General features: G+C 43.9%; 1 protein-coding gene across 2 annotated transcripts in view; it reads left to right on the top strand.

Moving 5' to 3' along the window:
* LOC128664166 (protein mono-ADP-ribosyltransferase PARP12) overlaps positions 1-18051 on the top strand; it is a 380066-nt gene that overhangs the window by 276137 nt on the left and 85878 nt on the right. For both annotated transcript variants that reach the window (XM_053718923.1, XM_053718922.1), the window contains exon 11: positions 536-626. In XM_053718923.1, the coding sequence (XP_053574898.1) occupies positions 536-626 (91 nt within the window). The remainder of the gene's footprint in view (positions 1-535; positions 627-18051) is intronic.

The raw sequence follows: 18051 nt of genomic DNA, 5'->3' as shown, positions 1-18051 counted from the left end.
ATACAGATACTTACATACACACACATACATATGTATATACACATGTATACACATACATATGTACACGCACATACACATGTATACACATACTTACATACACACATACATACATACATATGTACACGCACATACACATGTATACACATACTTACATACACACATACATACATGTGTACACACACATACACATGTATATACATACATACACATACATATGTACACGCACATACACATGTATACACATACTTACATACACACACACGCACATACACATGTATACACATACTTACATACACACACACATATGTACACGCACATACACATGTATACACATACATACATATCGCACATACACATGTATAACCATTCATACATACACACATATATAAGTGCTCTGCAGAGTGTGAGTATAATGTGATTACTCTTGTACATACCTCTCACGCATCTGAATAATATTGCACCATTGTGGCGCCTTCTCTTTTTGTTCTTCTTTGCTATCACAACTGATAATCATAATTCTCTATTTATATTGTAGTTCCAACGCAACCACGGCTATTTCTTCTAAAGAAACCGGAGTCTACCCCTCACACTGGGACTCCAGTGCACTGCCTGATATAGGATATAAGGTAATGTTTTGGTTGTTTGAACTGTGGAAACCTTCTGCATTTATCATTGCAGGAATAGAGCTCCTGTGTAATTATGGTATCATGTTTTTATAATTGCATGTGTACTCAATTAAATGGACATTAAACACCTCTTGCTTTTCTGTAAAAACAAAATATATGCTTAACTGATAAATTATTTTCTTTCCTGGTATGGAGAGTCCATGATTCCATTCTTTACTGTTCTTTACCTGGCCACTAGGAGGAGGCAAAGACACCTCAGCCAAAGTATAAGTATCCCTCCCATTTCCCATACTCCCCCAGTCATTTAGTTCGAAGGAATTACGGAAAAAGTAGGAGAAACACTATGGGTGTATAGATGCCAGAAGATAAGGAAAAAATGCTGCCTTAAATTAAATAGGGGCGGGCCGTGGACTCTCCATGCCAGGAAAGAAAGTAATTTATCAGGTAAGCATAAATTTTGTTTTTTTTCCAATGGCATCGAGAGACCACGATTCCATTCATTACTGTTGGGAATCCAATACCCAAGCGAGAGAGGACACAGAATGTATAGGGAGGGAGAACTAAAGGCAGGCGGACCTAAACTGAAGGCACCACCACTCTAAGCACTTTTCTCCCAAAAGAAGCTGAGGCAAAAACATCAATCTTGACAAATTTTGAAAAAGTATGCAAAGAGGACAAAGTAGTCACCTTATAAATTTGTACCATGTATGCTTCGTTCTTAAAAGCCCAAGAAGAAAAGACAGGCCTGGAAGAGAGAGATGTAATCCTCTCAGGAGGCTGCTGACCAGCTTCCTCATAAGCTAAACGAATGACACTCCTCAGCCAAAAGGAAAGAGAAGTTGTAGGAGCTCTTTGATACTTGCGTCTACCAGTGTATACCACAAAAAAGGAAGAAGATTGTCAAAAATCTTTTATAGTCTGGAGATAGAACTTTAAGGCACGCACCACATCCAGGTTGTGTAGCAAACGTTTCTTCAGAGAAGAAGGGATAGGGCAAAAAGAAGGAATTATGATCTCCTGATTAATATTGCGGTCACGAAGAAGAGCCTTATCCGCATGAAAAATAAGAAAAGGGGTTACACTGTAAGGCAGATAATTCTGAAACTCTACGAGCAGAAGAAATAGCCTTAAAAAGCAAAACTTTCCAAGATAAAAATGTAATATCAACAGAAAGCATAGGCTCAAACTGAGCCTGTTGAAGAACACAAAGAACCAGTTAAGGCTCCAAAGAGGAGCAACTGATTTAAACACAATTCTGATTCTGACCAGGGCCTGAACAAAAGACTGAACATCCGGAAGATAAGCTAACTTTCTCCAACATAGGTGTGTCCGGTCCACGGCGTCATCCTTACTTGTGGGATATTCTCTTCCCCAACAGGAAATGGCAAAGAGCCCAGCAAAGCTGGTCACATGATCCCCCCTAGGCTCCGCCTTCCCCTGTCATTCTCTTTGCCGTTGTACAGGCAACATCTCCACGGAGATGGCTTAGAGTTTTTTGGTGTTTAAATGTAGTTTTATTGCTTCAATCAAGAGTTTGTTATTTTAAAATAGTGCTGGTATGTACTATTTACTCTGAAACAGAATAGAGATGAAGATTTCTGTTTGTAAGAGGGAGATGATTTTAGCAACCGTTACTAAAATCGATGGCTGTTCCACACAGGACTGTTGAGATGAAGTAACTTCAGTTGGGGGAACAGTGTGCAGACTTTTACTGCTTGAAGTATGACACATTTCTAACAAGACTTGGTAATGCGGGAAGCTGTCATTTTCCCTATGGGATCCGGTAAGCCATTTTAATAACAATTTATAAAGGGCTTCACAAGGGCTTTAAAGACTGGTAGACATTTTTCTGGGCTAAAACGTTTGTTTTATAAGCATGTTTAATGGTTTATTACTCTGAGGAGTTGTTTTTATCTGGGAATGTTGATAATAAAAACGGCAGGCACTGTTTTGGACACCTTTTTCACTGGGGGCCTTCTCTACTCTTAGGCAGAGCCTCAGTTTCGCGCCACTAATGCGCAGTTGTTTTTGGGAGTCAAAGCATGCAGATGCATGTGTGAGGAGCTCTGATACATTGAAAAAGCGTGCTGAAGGCGTCATTTGGTATCGTATTCCCCTCTGGGCTTGGTTGGGTCTCAGCAAAGCAGATACCAGGGACTGTATAGGGTTTAAACGTAAAAACGGCTCCGGTTCCGTTATTTTAAGAGTTAAAACTTTCAAATTTGGTGTGCAATACTTTCAAGGCTTTATGACACTGTGGTGAATTTTGGACAATTCCTTCATACTTTTTCGCATATTCAGTAATAAAGTGTGTTCAGTTTAAAATTTAAAGTGACAGTAACGGTTTTATTTTAAAACGTTTTTTGTACTTTGTTGTCAAGTTTATGCCTGTTTAACATGTCTGTACCATCAGATAGACTATGTTCTGTATGTCAGGAAGCCAAAGTTCCTTCTCATTTAAATATATGTGATGCATGTGATAGTGAAAATGATGCCCAAGATGATTCCTCTAGTGAGGGGAGTAAGCATGGTACTGCATCATCCCCTTATGTGTCTACACCAGTCTTGCCCACACAAGAGGCCCCTAGTACATCTAGTGCGCCTATTCTTCTTACTATGCAACAATTAACGGCTGTAATGGATAATTCTATTAAAAACATTTTAGCCAAAATGCCCACTTATCAGCGAAAGCGCGACTGCTCTGTTTTAGATACTGTAGAGCATGAGGGCGTAGATGATAATGGTTCTGACATGCCCTTACACCAGTCTGAAGGGGCTAGGGAGGTTTTGTCTGAGGGAGAAATTTCAGATTCAGGAAAAATTTCTCAACAAGCTGAACCTGATGTTATTACGTTCAAATTTAAATTGGAACATCTCCGCGCTGTGCTTAAGGAGGTGTTATCTACTCTGGATGATTGTGACAATTTGGTCGTTCCAGAGAAATTATGTAAGATGGACAAGTTCCTAGAGGTCCCGGTGCCCCCCGAAGCTTTTCCTATACCCAAGCGGGTGGCGGATATTGTAAACAAAGAATGGGAAAGGCCCGGTATACCTTTTGTCCCTCCCCCTATCTTTAAGAAATTGTTTCCTATAGTCGACCCCAGAAAGGACTTATGGCAGACAGTCCCTAAGGTCGAGGGGGCGGTTTCTACCTTAAACAAACGCACCACTATCCCTATAGAAGATAGTTGTGCTTTCAAAGATCCTATGGATAAAAAGTTAGAAGGTTTGCTTAAAAAGATGTTTGTTCAGCAAGGTTACCTTCTACAGCCAATTTCATGCATTGTTCCTGTTACTACAGCAGCGTCTTTCTGGTTTGATGAACTAGAAAAGTCGCTGGATAAGGTTACCTCTTATGAGGAGATTATGGACAGAATTCGTGCTCTTAAATTGGCTAATTCTTTTACTCTAGACGCTACCCTGCAACTAGCTAGATTAGCGGCGAAAAATTCAGGGTTTGCTATTGTGGCGCGCAGAGCGCTATGGCTAAAGTCTTGGTCAGCGGATGCGTCATCCAAGAACAAATTGCTTAATATTCCTTTCAAGGGGAAAACGCTGTTTGGCCCTGACTTGAAAGAGATTATTTCAGATATCACTGGGGGAAAGGGCCATGCCCTTCCTCAGGATAGGTCTTTCAAGGCTAAAAATAAGCCTAATTTCTCCAACATAGGTGTGTCCGGTCCACGGCGTCATCCTTACTTGTGGGATATTCTCTTCCCCAACAGGAAATGGCAAAGAGCCCAGCAAAGCTGGTCACATGATCCCTCCTAGGCTCCGCCTACCCCAGTCATTCTCTTTGCCGTTGTACAGGCAACATCTCCACGGAGATGGCTTAGAGTTTTTTAGTGTTTAACTGTAGTTTTTATTATTCAATCAAGAGTTTGTTATTTTGAAATAGTGCTGGTATGTACTATTTACTCAGAAACAGAAAAGAGATGAAGATTTCTGTTTGTATGAGGAAAATGATTTTAGCAACCGTCACTAAAATCCATGGCTGTTCCACACAGGACTGTTGAGAGCAATTAACTTCAGTTGGGGGAACAGTGAGCAGTCTCTTGCTGCTTGAGGTATGACACATTCTAACAAGACGATGTAATGCTGGAAGCTGTCATTTTCCCTATGGGATCCGGTAAGCCATGTTTATTACGATCGTAAATAAGGGCTTCACAAGGGCTTATTAAGACTGTAGACTTTTTCTGGGCTAAATCGATTCATTATTAACACATATTTAGCCTTGAGGAATCATTTTATTTGGGTATTTTGATATAATAATATCGGCAGGCACTGTTTTAGACACCTTATTCTTTAGGGGCTTTCCCAAAGCATAGGCAGAGCCTCATTTTCGCGCCGGTGTTGCGCACTTGTTTTTGAGAGGCATGGCATGCAGTCGCATGTGAGAGGAGCTCTGATACTTAGAAAAGACTTTCTGAAGGCGTCATTTGGTATCGTATTCCCCTTTGGGCTTGGTTGGGTCTCAGCAAAGCAGATACCAGGGACTGTAAAGGGGTTAAAGTTCAAAACGGCTCCGGTTCCGTTATTTTAAGGGTTAAAGCTTCCAAATTTGGTGTGCAATACTTTTAAGGCTTTAAGACACTGTGGTGAAAATTTGGTGAATTTTGAACAATTCCTTCATGTTTTTTCGCAATTGCAGTAATAAAGTGTGTTCAGTTTAAAATTTAAAGTGACAGTAACGGTTTTATTTTAAAACGTTTTTTGTACTTTGTTATCAAGTTTATGCCTGTTTAACATGTCTGAACTACCAGATAGACTGTGTTCTGAATGTGGGGAAGCCAGAATTCCTATTCATTTAAATAAATGTGATTTATGTGACAATGACAATGATGCCCAAGATGATTCCTCAAGTGAGGGGAGTAAGCATGGTACTGCATCATTCCCTCCTTCGTCTACACGAGTCTTGCCCACTCAGGAGGCCCCTAGTACATCTAGCGCGCCAATACTCCTTACTATGCAACAATTAACGGCTGTAATGGATAATTCTGTCAAAAACATTTTAGCCAAAATGAACACTTATCAGCGTAAGCGCGACTGCTCTGTTTTAGATACTGAAGAGCATGACGACGCTGATAATAATGTTTCTGAAGGGCCCCTAACCCAGTCTGATGGGGCCAGGGAGGTTTTGTCTGAGGGAGAAATTACTGATTCAGGGAACATTTCTCAACATGCTGAACCTGATGTGATTACATTTAAATTTAAGTTGGAACATCTCCGCATTCTGCTTAAGGAGGTATTATCCACTCTGGATGATTGTGACAAGTTGGTCATCCCAGAGAAACTATGTAAAATGGACAAGTTCCTAGAGGTGCCGGGGCTCCCAGAAGCTTTTCCTATACCCAAGCGGGTGGCGGACATTGTTAATAAAGAATGGGAAAGGCCCGGTATTCCTTTCGTCCCTCCCCCCATATTTAAAAAATTGTTTCCTATGGTCGACCCCAGAAAGGACTTATGGCAGACAGTCCCCAAGGTCGAGGGAGCGGTTTCCACTTTAAACAAACGCACCACTATACCCATAGAGGATAGTTGTGCTTTCAAAGATCCTATGGATAAAAAATTAGAAGGTTTGCTTAAAAAGATGTTTGTTCAGCAGGGTTACCTTCTACAACCAATTTCATGCGTTGTCCCTGTCGCTACAGCCGCATGTTTCTGGTTCGATGAGCTGATAAAGGCGGTCGATAGTGATTCTCCTCCTTATGAGGAGATTATGGACAGAATCAATGCTCTCAAATTGGCTAATTCTTTTACCCTAGACGCCACCTTGCAATTGGCTAGGTTAGCGGCTAAGAATTCTGGGTTTGCTATTGTGGCGCGCAGAGCGCTTTGGTTGAAATCTTGGTCGGCTGATGCGTCTTCCAAGAACAAGCTACTTAACATTCCTTTCAAGGGGAAAACGCTGTTTGGCCCTGACTTGAAAGAGATTATCTCTGATATCACTGGGGGTAAGGGCCACGCCCTTCCTCAGGATCGGCCTTTCAAGGCAAAAAATAAACCTAATTTCTTCTGTTATGTGTGATCAGTCCACGGGTCATCATTACTTCTGGGATATTATCTGCTCCCCTACAGGAAGTGCAAGAGGATTCACCCAGCAGAGTTGCTATATAGCTCCTCCCCTCTACGTCACCTCCAGTCATTCTCTTGCACCCAAAGACTAGATAGGAGGTGTGAGAGGACTATGGTGATTATACTTAGTTTTTATAACTTCAATCAAAAGTTTGTTATTTTACAATAGCACCGGAGCGTGTTATTACTTCTCTGGCAGAGTTTGAAGAAGAATCTACCAGAGTTTTTCTTATGATTTTAACCGGAGTAGTTAAGATCATATTGCTGTTTCTCGGCCATCTGAGGGAGGTAAAAGCTTCAGATCAGGGGACAGCGGGCAGTTGAATCTGCATTGAGGTATGTAGCAGTTTTTATTTTCTGAATGGAATTGATGAGAAAATCCTGCCATACCGTTATAATGACATGTATGTATACTCTACACTTCAGTATTCTGGGGATGGTATTTCACCGGAATTACTCTGTAAAAGTACATTAAACCTTTTTATAGGTATTTAATTCATGTTAAACGTTTTTGCTGGAATGTAGAATCGTTTGCATTTCTGAGGTACTGAGTGAATAAATATTTGGGCATTATTTTTCCACTTGGCAGTTTGCTTGTTTTGATTATGACAGTTTCGTTTCTCTCTCACTGCTGTGTGTGAGGGGGAGGGGCCGTTTTTGGCGCTCTTTGCTACGCATCAAAAATTTCCAGTCAGTTACTCTTGTATTTTCTGCATGATCCGGTTCAGCTCTAACAGAACTCAGGGGTCTTCAAACTTCTTTGAAGGGAGGTAGATTCTCTCAGCAGAGCTGTGAGACTTATGTAGTGACTGTGTTTTAAAACGTTGCTGTGATTTTTATGTTTAAAATTTAATTAGTGTTACTTTACTAATGGGAACAAACCTTTGCTAACAAGTTGTGTTGTTTTTAAAGAGTGATGCTATAACTGTTTTTCAGTTCATTATTTCAACTGTCATTTAATCGTTTAGTGCTTCTTGAGGCACAGTACGTTTTTGTTAAATAAGATTGTAACCAAGTTGCATGTTTATTGCTAGTGTGTTAAACATGTCTGATTCAGAGGAAGATACCTGTGTCATTTGTTCCAATGCCAAGGTGGAGCCCAATAGAAATTTATGTACTAACTGTATTGATGCTACTTTAAATAAAAGCCAATCTGTACAAATTGAACAAATTTCACCAAACAGCGAGGGGAGAGTTATGCCGTCTAACTCGCCTCACGTGTCAGTACCTGCGTCTCCCGCCCGGGAGGTGCGTGATATTATGGCGCCTAGTACATCTGGGCAGCCATTACAGATAACATTACAAGATATGGCTACTGTTATGACTGAAGTTTTGGCTAAGTTACCAGAACTAAGAGGCAAGCGTGATCACTCTGGGGTGAGAACAGAGTGCGCTGATAATTCTAGGGCCATGTCTGATACTGCGTCACAGCTTGCAGAGCATGAGGACGGAGAGCTTCATTCTGTAGGTGACGGTTCTGATCCAAGCAGATTGGATTCAGATATTTCAAATTTTAAATTTAAATTGGAAAACCTCCGTGTATTACTAGGGGAGGTCTTAGCGGCTCTTAACGATTGTAACACTGTTGCAATACCAGAGAAAATGTGTAGGTTGGATAAATACTTTGCGGTACCGGCGAGTACTGACGTTTTTCCTATACCTAAGAGATTAACTGAAATTGTTACCAAGGAGTGGGATAGACCCGGTGTGCCGTTCTCACCCCCTCCAATATTTAGAAAGATGTTTCCAATAGACGCCACCACACGGGACTTATGGCAAACGGTCCCTAAGGTGGAGGGAGCAGTCTCTACTTTAGCTAAGCGTACCACTATCCCGGTGGAGGATAGCTGTGCTTTTTCAGATCCTATGGATAAAAAATTAGAGGGTTACCTTAAGAAAATGTTTGTTCAACAAGGTTTTATATTGCAACCCCTTGCATGCATCGCGCCGATTACGGCTGCGGCAGCATTTTGGATTGAGTCTCTGGAAGAGAACCTTAGTTCCGCTACGCTGGACGACATTACGGACAGGCTTAGAGTCCTTAAACTAGCTAATTCATTCATTTCGGAGGCCGTAGTACATTTAACCAAACTTACGGCTAAGAATTCAGGATTCGCCATTCAGGCACGTAGGGCGCTGTGGTTAAAATCCTGGTCGGCTGATGTAACTTCTAAGTCCAAATTACTTAATATACCTTTCAAGGGGCAAACTTTATTTGGGCCCGGTTTGAAAGAAATTATCGCTGACATTACAGGAGGTAAGGGCCACGCTCTACCTCAAGACAAAGCCAAAGCTAAGGCTAGACAGTCTAATTTTCGTCCCTTTCGGAATTTCAAAGCAGGTGCAGCATCAACTTCCACTGCACCAAAACAGGAAGGAGCTGTTGCTCGTTACAGACAAGGCTGGAAACCTAACCAGTCCTGGAATAAGGGCAAGCAGGCCAGAAAACCTGCTGCTGCCCCTAAGACAGCATGAACCGAGGGCCCCCGATCCGGGACCGGATCTAGTGGGGGGCAGACTCTCTCTCTTCGCCCAGGCTTGGGCAAGAGATGTCCAGGATCCCTGGGCGCTAGAGATCATATCTCAGGGATACCTTCTAGACTTCAAATTATCTCCCCCAAGAGGGAGATTTCATCTGTCAAGGTTGTCAACAAACCAAATAAAGAAAGACGCGTTTCTACGCTGTGTACAAGATCTATTATTAATGGGAGTGATCCATCCGGTTCCGCGGTCGGAACAAGGACAAGGGTTTTACTCAAACCTGTTTGTGGTTCCCAAAAAAGAGGGAACTTTCAGGCCAATCTTGGATTTAAAGATCCTAAACAAATTCCTAAGAGTTCCATCGTTCAAAATGGAAACTATTCGGACAATTTTACCCATGATCCAAAAGGGTCAGTACATGACCACAGTGGATTTAAAGGATGCTTACCTTCACATACCGATTCACAAAGATCATTACCGGTATCTAAGGTTTGCCTTCTTAGACAGGCATTACCAGTTTGTAGCCCTTCCATTCGGATTGGCTACGGCTCCAAGAATCTTCACAAAGGTTCTGGGTGCCCTTCTAGCGGTTCTGAGACCGCGAGGAATTTCGGTAGCTCCGTACCTAGACGACATTCTGATACAAGCTTCAAGCTTTCAAACTGCCAAGTCTCATACAGAGTTAGTTCTGGCATTTCTAAGGTCGCATGGATGGAAAGTGAACGAAAAGAAGAGTTCTCTCTTGCCTCTCACAAGAGTTCCATTCTTGGGAACTCTTATAGATTCTGTAGAAATGAAGATTTATCTGACAGAAGACAGATTAACAAAGCTTCTAAATGCATGCCGTGTCCTTCATTCCATTCAACTCCCGTCAGTAGCTCAATGCATGGAGGTGATCGGCTTAATGGTAGCAGCAATGGACATAGTACCCTTTGCACGCCTACATCTCAGACCGCTGCAATTGTGCATGCTGAGTCAGTGGAATGGGGATTACTCAGATTTGTCCCCCACTCTGAATCTGGATCAAGAGACCAGAAACTCTCTTCTATGGTGGCTTTCTCGGCCACATCTGTCCAGGGGGATGCCGTTCAGCAGGCCGGACTGGACAATTGTAACAACAGACGCCAGCCTTCTAGGTTGGGGCGCTGTCTGGAATTCTCTGAAGGCTCAGGGACAATGGAGTCAGGAGGAAAGTCTCCTGCCAATAAACATTCTGGAATTGAGAGCAGTTCTCAATGCCCTTCTAGCTTGGCCCCAGTTAAAGACTCGGGGGTTCATCAGGTTTCAGTCGGACAACATCACGACTGTAGCTTACATCAACCATCAGGGAGGGACAAGAAGCTCCCTAGCAATGATAGAAGTATCAAAGATAATTCGCTGGGCAGAGTCTCACTCTTGCCACCTATCAGCAATCCACATCCCGGGAGTGGAGAACTGGGAGGCGGATTTCTTGAGTCGCCAGACTCTTCATCCGGGGGAGTGGGAACTTCATCCGGAGGTCTTTGCCCAAATACTTCGACGTTGGGGCAAACCAGAGATAGATCTCATGGCGTCTCGCCAGAACGCCAAACTTCCTCGCTACGGATCCAGATCCAGGGATCCGGGAGCGGTTCTGATAGATGCTTTGACAGCACCTTGGAACTTCAGGATGGCTTATGTGTTTCCACCCTTCCCGCTGCTTCCTCGATTGATTGCCAAAATCAAACAGGAGAGAGCATCAGTGATTCTAATAGCGCCTGCATGGCCGCGCAGGACTTGGTATGCAGATCTAGTGGACATGTCATCCTGTCCGCCTTGGTCTCTACCTCTAAGACAGGACCTTCTGATTCAGGGTCCATTCAAACATCAAAGTCTAACTTCTCTGAAGTTGACTGCTTGGAAATTGAACGCTTGATTTTATCAAAACGTGGTTTTTCTGAGTCGGTTATTGATACCCTGATACAGGCTAGGAAGCCTGTTACCAGAAAGATTTACCATAAAATATGGCGTAAATACCTATACTGGTGTGAATCCAAAGATTACTCCTGGAGTAAGGTTAGGATTCCTAGGATATTGTCTTTTCTACAAGAAGGTTTAGAAAAGGGTTTATCGGCTAGCTCATTAAGGGGACAGATCTCAGCTCTGTCCATCTTGTTGCACAGGCGTCTGTCAGAAAATTCAGACATCCAGGCCTTTTGTCAGGCTTTAGCTAGGATCAAGCCTGTGTTTAAAACTGTTGCTCCGCCATGGAGTTTAAACTTAGTTCTTAACGTTTTACAGGGTGTTCCGTTTGAACCCCTTCATTCCATTGATATAAAATTGTTATCTTGGAAAGTTCTATTTTTAATGGCTATTTCCTCGGCTCGAAGAGTCTCTGAGTTATCAGCCCTACATTGTGATTCTCCTTATCTGATCTTTCACTCAGACAAGGTAGTTCTGCGTACTAAACCTGGGTTCTTACCTAAGGTTGTCTCTAACAGGAATATCAATCAAGAGATTGTTGTTCCATCCTTGTGTCCAAATCCTTCTTCAAAGAAGGAACGTCTTCTACACAATCTGGATGTAGTTCGTGCCCTCAAGTTCTACTTGCAGGCCACTAAAGATTTTTGCCAAACTTCTTCCCTGTTTGTCGTTTATTCTGGACAGAGGAGAGGTCAAAAAGCTTCTGCTACCTCTCTCTCTTTTTGGCTTCGTAGCATAATACGTTTAGCCTATGAGACTGCTGGACAGCAGCCTCCTGAAAGAATTACAGCTCATTCCACTAGAGCTGTGGCTTCCACTTGGGCCTTTAAGAATGAGGCCTCTGTTGAACAGATTTGCAAGGCTGCAACTTGGTCTTCGCTTCATACTTTTTCCAAATTTTACAAATTTGACACTTTTGCTTCTTCGGAGGCTATTTTTGGGAGAAAGGTTCTTCAGGCAGTGGTTCCTTCTGTATAATGAGCCTGCCTATCCCTCCCGTCATCCGTGTACTTTTGCTTTGGTATTGGTATCCCAGAAGTAATGATGACCCGTGGACTGATCACACATAACAGAAGAAAACATAATTTATGCTTACCTGATAAATTCCTTTCTTCTGTTGTGTGATCAGTCCACGGCCCGCCCTGTTTTTTTAAGGCAGGTAAATATTTTTTAAATTATAATTCAGTCACCACTACACCCTTGGCTTCTCCTTTCTCGTTGGTCTTTGGTCGAATGACTGGAGGTGACGTAGAGGGGAGGAGCTATATAGCAACTCTGCTGGGTGAATCCTCTTGCACTTCCTGTAGGGGAGCAGATAATATCCCAGAAGTAATGATGACCCGTGGACTGATCACACAACAGAAGAAAGGAATTTATCAGGTAAGCATAAATTATGTTTTTCGTCCCTTTCGTAGAAACGGACCAGCCCAAAGTGCTACGTCCTCTAAGCAAGAGGGTAATACTTCTCAAGCCAAGCCAGCTTGGAGACCAATGCAAGGCTGGAACAAGGGAAAGCAGGCCAAGAAACCTGCCACTGCTACCAAGACAGCATGAAATGTTGGCCCCCGATCCGGGACCGGATCTGGTGGGGGGCAGACTCTCTCTCTTCGCTCAGGCTTGGGCAAGAGATGTTCTGGATCCTTGGGCGCTAGAAATAGTCTCCCAAGGTTATCTTCTGGAATTCAAGGGGCTTCCCCCAAGGGGGAGGTTCCACAGGTCTCAGTTGTCTTCAGACCACATAAAAAGACAGGCATTCTTACATTGTGTAGAAGACCTGTTAAAAATGGGAGTGATTCATCCTGTTCCATTAAGAGAACAAGGGATGGGGTTCTACTCCAATCTGTTCATAGTTCCCAAAAAAGAGGGAACGTTCAGACCAATCTTAGATCTCAAGATCTTAAACAAGTTTCTCAAGGTTCCATCGTTCAAGATGGAAACCATTCGAACTATTCTTCCTTCCATCCAGGAAGGTCAATTCATGACCACGGTGGATTTAAAGGATGCGTATCTACATATTCCTATCCACAAGGAACATCATCGGTTCCTAAGGTTCGCATTCCTGGACAAGCATTACCAGTTCGTGGCGCTTCCTTTCGGATTAGCCACTGCTCCAAGGATTTTCACAAAGGTACTAGGGTCCCTTCTAGCTGTGCTAAGACCAAGGGGCATTGCTGTAGTACCTTATTTGGACGACATTCTGATTCAAGCGTCGTCCCTTCCTCAAGCAAAGGCTCACACGGACATAGTCCTGGCCTTTCTCAGATCTCACGGATGGAAAGTGAACGTGGAAAAGAGTTCTCTATCTCCGTCAACAAGGGTTCCCTTCTTGGGAACAATAATAGACTCCTTAGAAATGAGGATATTTCTGACAGAGGCCAGAAAAACAAAGCTTCTAGACTCTTGTCGGATACTTCATTCCGTTCCTCTTCCTTCCATAGCTCAGTGCATGGAAGTGATCGGGTTGATGGTAGCGGCAATGGACATAGTTCCTTTTGCGCGCATTCATCTAAGACCATTACAACTGTGCATGCTCAGTCAGTGGAATGGGGATTATACAGACTTGTCTCCGAAGATACAAGTAAATCAGAGGACCAGAGACTCACTCCGTTGGTGGCTGTCCCTGGACAACCTGTCACAAGGGATGACATTCCGCAGACCAGAGTGGGTCATTGTCACGACCGACGCCAGTCTGATGGGCTGGGGCGCGGTCTGGGGATCCCTGAAAGCTCAGGGTCTTTGGTCTCGGGAAGAATCTCTTCTACCGATAAATATTCTGGAACTGAGAGCGATATTCAATGCTCTCAAGGCTTGGCCTCAGCTAGCGAGGGCCAAGTTCATACGGTTTCAATCAGACAACATGACAACTGTTGCGTACATCAACCATCAGGGGGGAACAAGGAGTTCCCTAGCGATGGAAGAAGTGACCAAAATCATTCTATGGGCGGAGTCTCACTCCTGCCACCTGTCCGCTATCCACATCCCAGGAGTGGAAAATTGGGAAGCGGATTTTCTGAGTCGTCAGACATTGCATCCGGGGGAGTGGGAACTCCATCCGGAAATCTTTGCCCAAGTCACTCAGCTGTGGGGCATTCCAGACATGGATCTGATGGCCTCTCGTCAGAACTTCAAAGTTCCTTGCTACGGGTCCAGATCCAGGGATCCCAAGGCGGCTCTAGTGGATGCACTAGTAGCACCTTGGACCTTCAAACTAGCTTATGTGTTCCCGCCGTTTCCTCTCATCCCCAGGCTGGTAGCCAGGATCAATCAGGAGAGGGCGTCGGTGATCTTGATAGCTCCTGCGTGGCCACGCAGGACTTGGTATGCAGATCTGGTGAATATGTCATCGGCTCCACCTTGGAAGCTACCTTTGAGACGAGACCTTCTTGTTCAGGGTCCGTTCGAACATCCGAACCTGGTTTCACTCCAGCTGACTGCTTGGAGATTGAACGCTTGATCTTATCGAAGCGAGGGTTCTCAGATTCTGTTATCGATACTCTTGTTCAGGCCAGAAAGCCTGTAACTAGAAAGATTTACCACAAAATTTGGAAAAAATATATCTGTTGGTGTGAATCTAAAGGATTCCCTTGGGACAAGGTTAAGATTCCTAAGATTCTATCCTTCCTTCAAGAAGGATTGGAAAAAGGATTATCTGCAAGTTCCCTGAAGGGACAGATTTCTGCCTTGTCTGTGTTACTTCACAAAAAGCTGGCAGCTGTGCCAGATGTTCAAGCCTTTGTTCAGGCTCTGGTTAGAATTAAGCCTGTTTACAAACCTTTGACTCCTCCTTGGAGTCTCAATTTAGTTCTTTCAGTTCTTCAGGGGGTTCCGTTTGAACCCTTACATTCCGTTGATATTAAGTTATTATCTTGGAAAGTTTTGGTTTTAGTTGCAATTTCTTCTGCTAGAAGAGTTTCAGAATTATCTGCTCTGCAGTGTTCTCCTCCTTATCTGGCGTTCCATGCAGATAAGGTGGTTTTACGTACTAAACCTGGTTTTCTTCCAAAAGTTGTTTCTAACAAAAACATTAACCAGGAGATTATCGTACCTTCTCTGTGTCCGAAACCAGTTTCAAAGAAGGAACGTTTGTTGCACAATTTGGATGTTGTTCGCGCTCTAAAATTCTATTTAGAAGCTACAAAGGATTTTAGACAAACATCTTCCTTGTTTGTTGTCTATTCCGGTAAAAGGAGAGGTCAAAAAGCAACTTCTACCTCTCTCTCTTTTTGGATTAAAAGCATCAGATTGGCTTACGAGACTGCCGGACGGCAGCCTCCCGAAAGAATCACAGCTCATTCCACTAGGGCTGTGGCTTCCACATGGGCCTTCAAGAACGAGGCTTCTGTTGATCAGATATGTAGGGCAGCGACTTGGTCTTCACTGCACACTTTTACCAAATTTTACAAGTTTGATATTTTTGCTTCTTCTGAGGCTATTTTTGGGAGAAAGGTTTTGCAAACCGTGGTGCCTTCCATTTAGGTGACCTGATTTACTCCCTCCCTTCATCCGTGTCCTAAAGCTTTGGTATTGGTTCCCACAAGTAAGGATGACGCCGTGGACCGGACACACCTATGTTGGAGAAAACAGAATTTATGTTTACCTGATAAATTACTTTCTCCAACGGTGTGTCCGGTCCACGGCCCGCCCTGGTTTTTTTAATCAGGTCTGATAATTTATTTTCTTTAACTACAGTCACCACGGTACCATATGGTTTCTCCTATGCAAATATTCCTCCTTAACGTCGGTCGAATGACTGGGGTAGGCGGAGCCTAGGAGGGATCATGTGACCAGCTTTGCTGGGCTCTTTGCCATTTCCTGTTGGGGAAGAGAATATCCCACAAGTAAGGATGACGCCGTGGACCGGACACACCGTTGGAGAAAGTAATTTATCAGGTAAACATAAATTCTGTTTTTCGTCCTTTTCGTAGAAACGGACCAGCCTCAAGTTCTACACCCTCTAAGCAAGAGGGTAATACGTCTCAAGCCAAGCCAGCCTGGAGGCCAATGCAAGGCTGGAACAAAGGTAAGCAGGCCAAGAAACCTGCCACTGCTACCAAGACAGCATGAGATGTTGGCCCCCGATCCGGGACCGGATCTGGTGGGGGGCAGACTTTCTCTCTTCGCTCAGGCATGGGCAAGAGATGTTCTGGATCCTTGGGCTCTAGAAATAGTCTCCCAAGGTTATCTTCTGGAATTCAAGGAGCTACCCCCAAGGGGAAGATTCCACAGGTCTCAATTGTCTTCAGACCACATAAAAAAACAGGCATTCTTACATTGTGTAGAAGACCTGTTAAAAATGGGAGTGATTCATCCTGTTCCATTAAAGGAACAAGGGATGGGATTCTACTCCAATCTGTTCATAGTTCCCAAAAAAGAGGGAACATTCAGACCAATCTTGGATCTCAAGATCTTAAACAAATTTCTCAGGGTTCCATCGTTCAAGATGGAAACCATTCGAACAATTCTTCCTACCATCCAGGAAGGTCAATTCATGACCACGGTGGATTTAAAGGATGCGTATCTACATATTCCTATCCACAAGGAACATCATCAGTTCCTAAGGTTCGCCTTTCTGGACAAACATTACCAGTTCGTGGCACTTCCATTCGGATTAGCCACTGCCCCAAGAATTTTCACAAAGGTACTAGGGTCCCTTCTAGCGGTGCTAAGACCGAGGGGCATTGCAGTAGTACCTTACTTGGACGACATTCTGATTCAAGCGTCGTCCCTGCCACAAGCAAAGGCTCATACGGACATTGTCCTAGCCTTTCTCAGATCTCACGGGTGGAAAGTGAACGTAGAGAAAAGTTCTCTATCTCCGTCAACAAGAGTCCCCTTCTTGGGAACAATAATAGACTCCTTAGAAATTAAGATTTTTCTGACAGAAGCCAGAAAATCAAAACTTCTAAACTCTTGTCAAGTACTTCATTCTGTTCTTCTTCCTTCCATAGCGCAGTGCATGGAAGTAATAGGTTTGATGGTTGCGGCAATGGACATAGTTCCTTTTGCGCGAATTCATCTAAGACCATTACAACTGTGCATGCTCAGACAGTGGAATGGGGATTATACAGATTTGTCTCCAACGATACAAGTAGATCAGAGGACCAGAGATTCACTCCGTTGGTGGCTGACCCTGGACAACCTGTCACAAGGGATGAGCTTCCGCAGACCAGAGTGGGTCATTGTCACGACCGACGCCAGTCTGGTGGGCTGGGGCGCGGTCTGGGAACCCCTGAAAGCTCAGGGTCTTTGGTCTCGGGAAGAATCTCTTCTACCGATAAACATTCTGGAACTGAGAGCGATATTCAATGCTCTCAAGGCTTGGCCTCAGCTAGCAAAGGCCAAATTCATAAGGTTTCAATCAGACAACATGACGACTGTTGCGTATATCAACCATCAGGGGGGAACAAGGATTTCCCTGGCGATGGTAGAAGTGACCAAAATAATTCAATGGGCGGAGACTCACTCCTGCCACTTGTCTGCAATCCACATCCCAGGAGTAGAAAATTGGGAAGCGGATTTTCTGAGTCGTCAGACATTTCATCCGGGGGAGTGGGAACTCCATCCGGAAATCTTTGCCCAAATAACTCAATTATGGGGCATCCCAGACATGGATCTGATGGCGTCTCGCCAGAACTTCAAGGTTCCTTACTACGGGTCCAGATCCAGGGATCCCAAGGCGGCTCTAGTGGATGCACTAGTAGCACCTTGGACCTTCAACCTAGCTTATGTGTTCCCACCGTTTCCTCTCATTCCCAGGCTGGTAGCCAGGATCAAACAGGAGAGGGCATCGGTGATCTTGATAGCTCCTGCGTGGCCACGCAGGACTTGGTATGCAGACCTGGTGAATATGTCATCGGCTCCACCATGGAAGCTACCTCTGAGACAGGACCTTCTTGTTCAAGGTCCGTTCGAACATCCGAATCTGGCC

The sequence above is a fragment of the Bombina bombina genome, chromosome 6 (genome assembly GCF_027579735.1).
Source record: "Bombina bombina isolate aBomBom1 chromosome 6, aBomBom1.pri, whole genome shotgun sequence".
NCBI lineage: Eukaryota > Metazoa > Chordata > Amphibia > Anura > Bombinatoridae > Bombina > Bombina bombina.
Note: the sequence above shows the minus strand (reverse complement) of the source record. Positions and strands in the feature narration are given on the sequence as shown.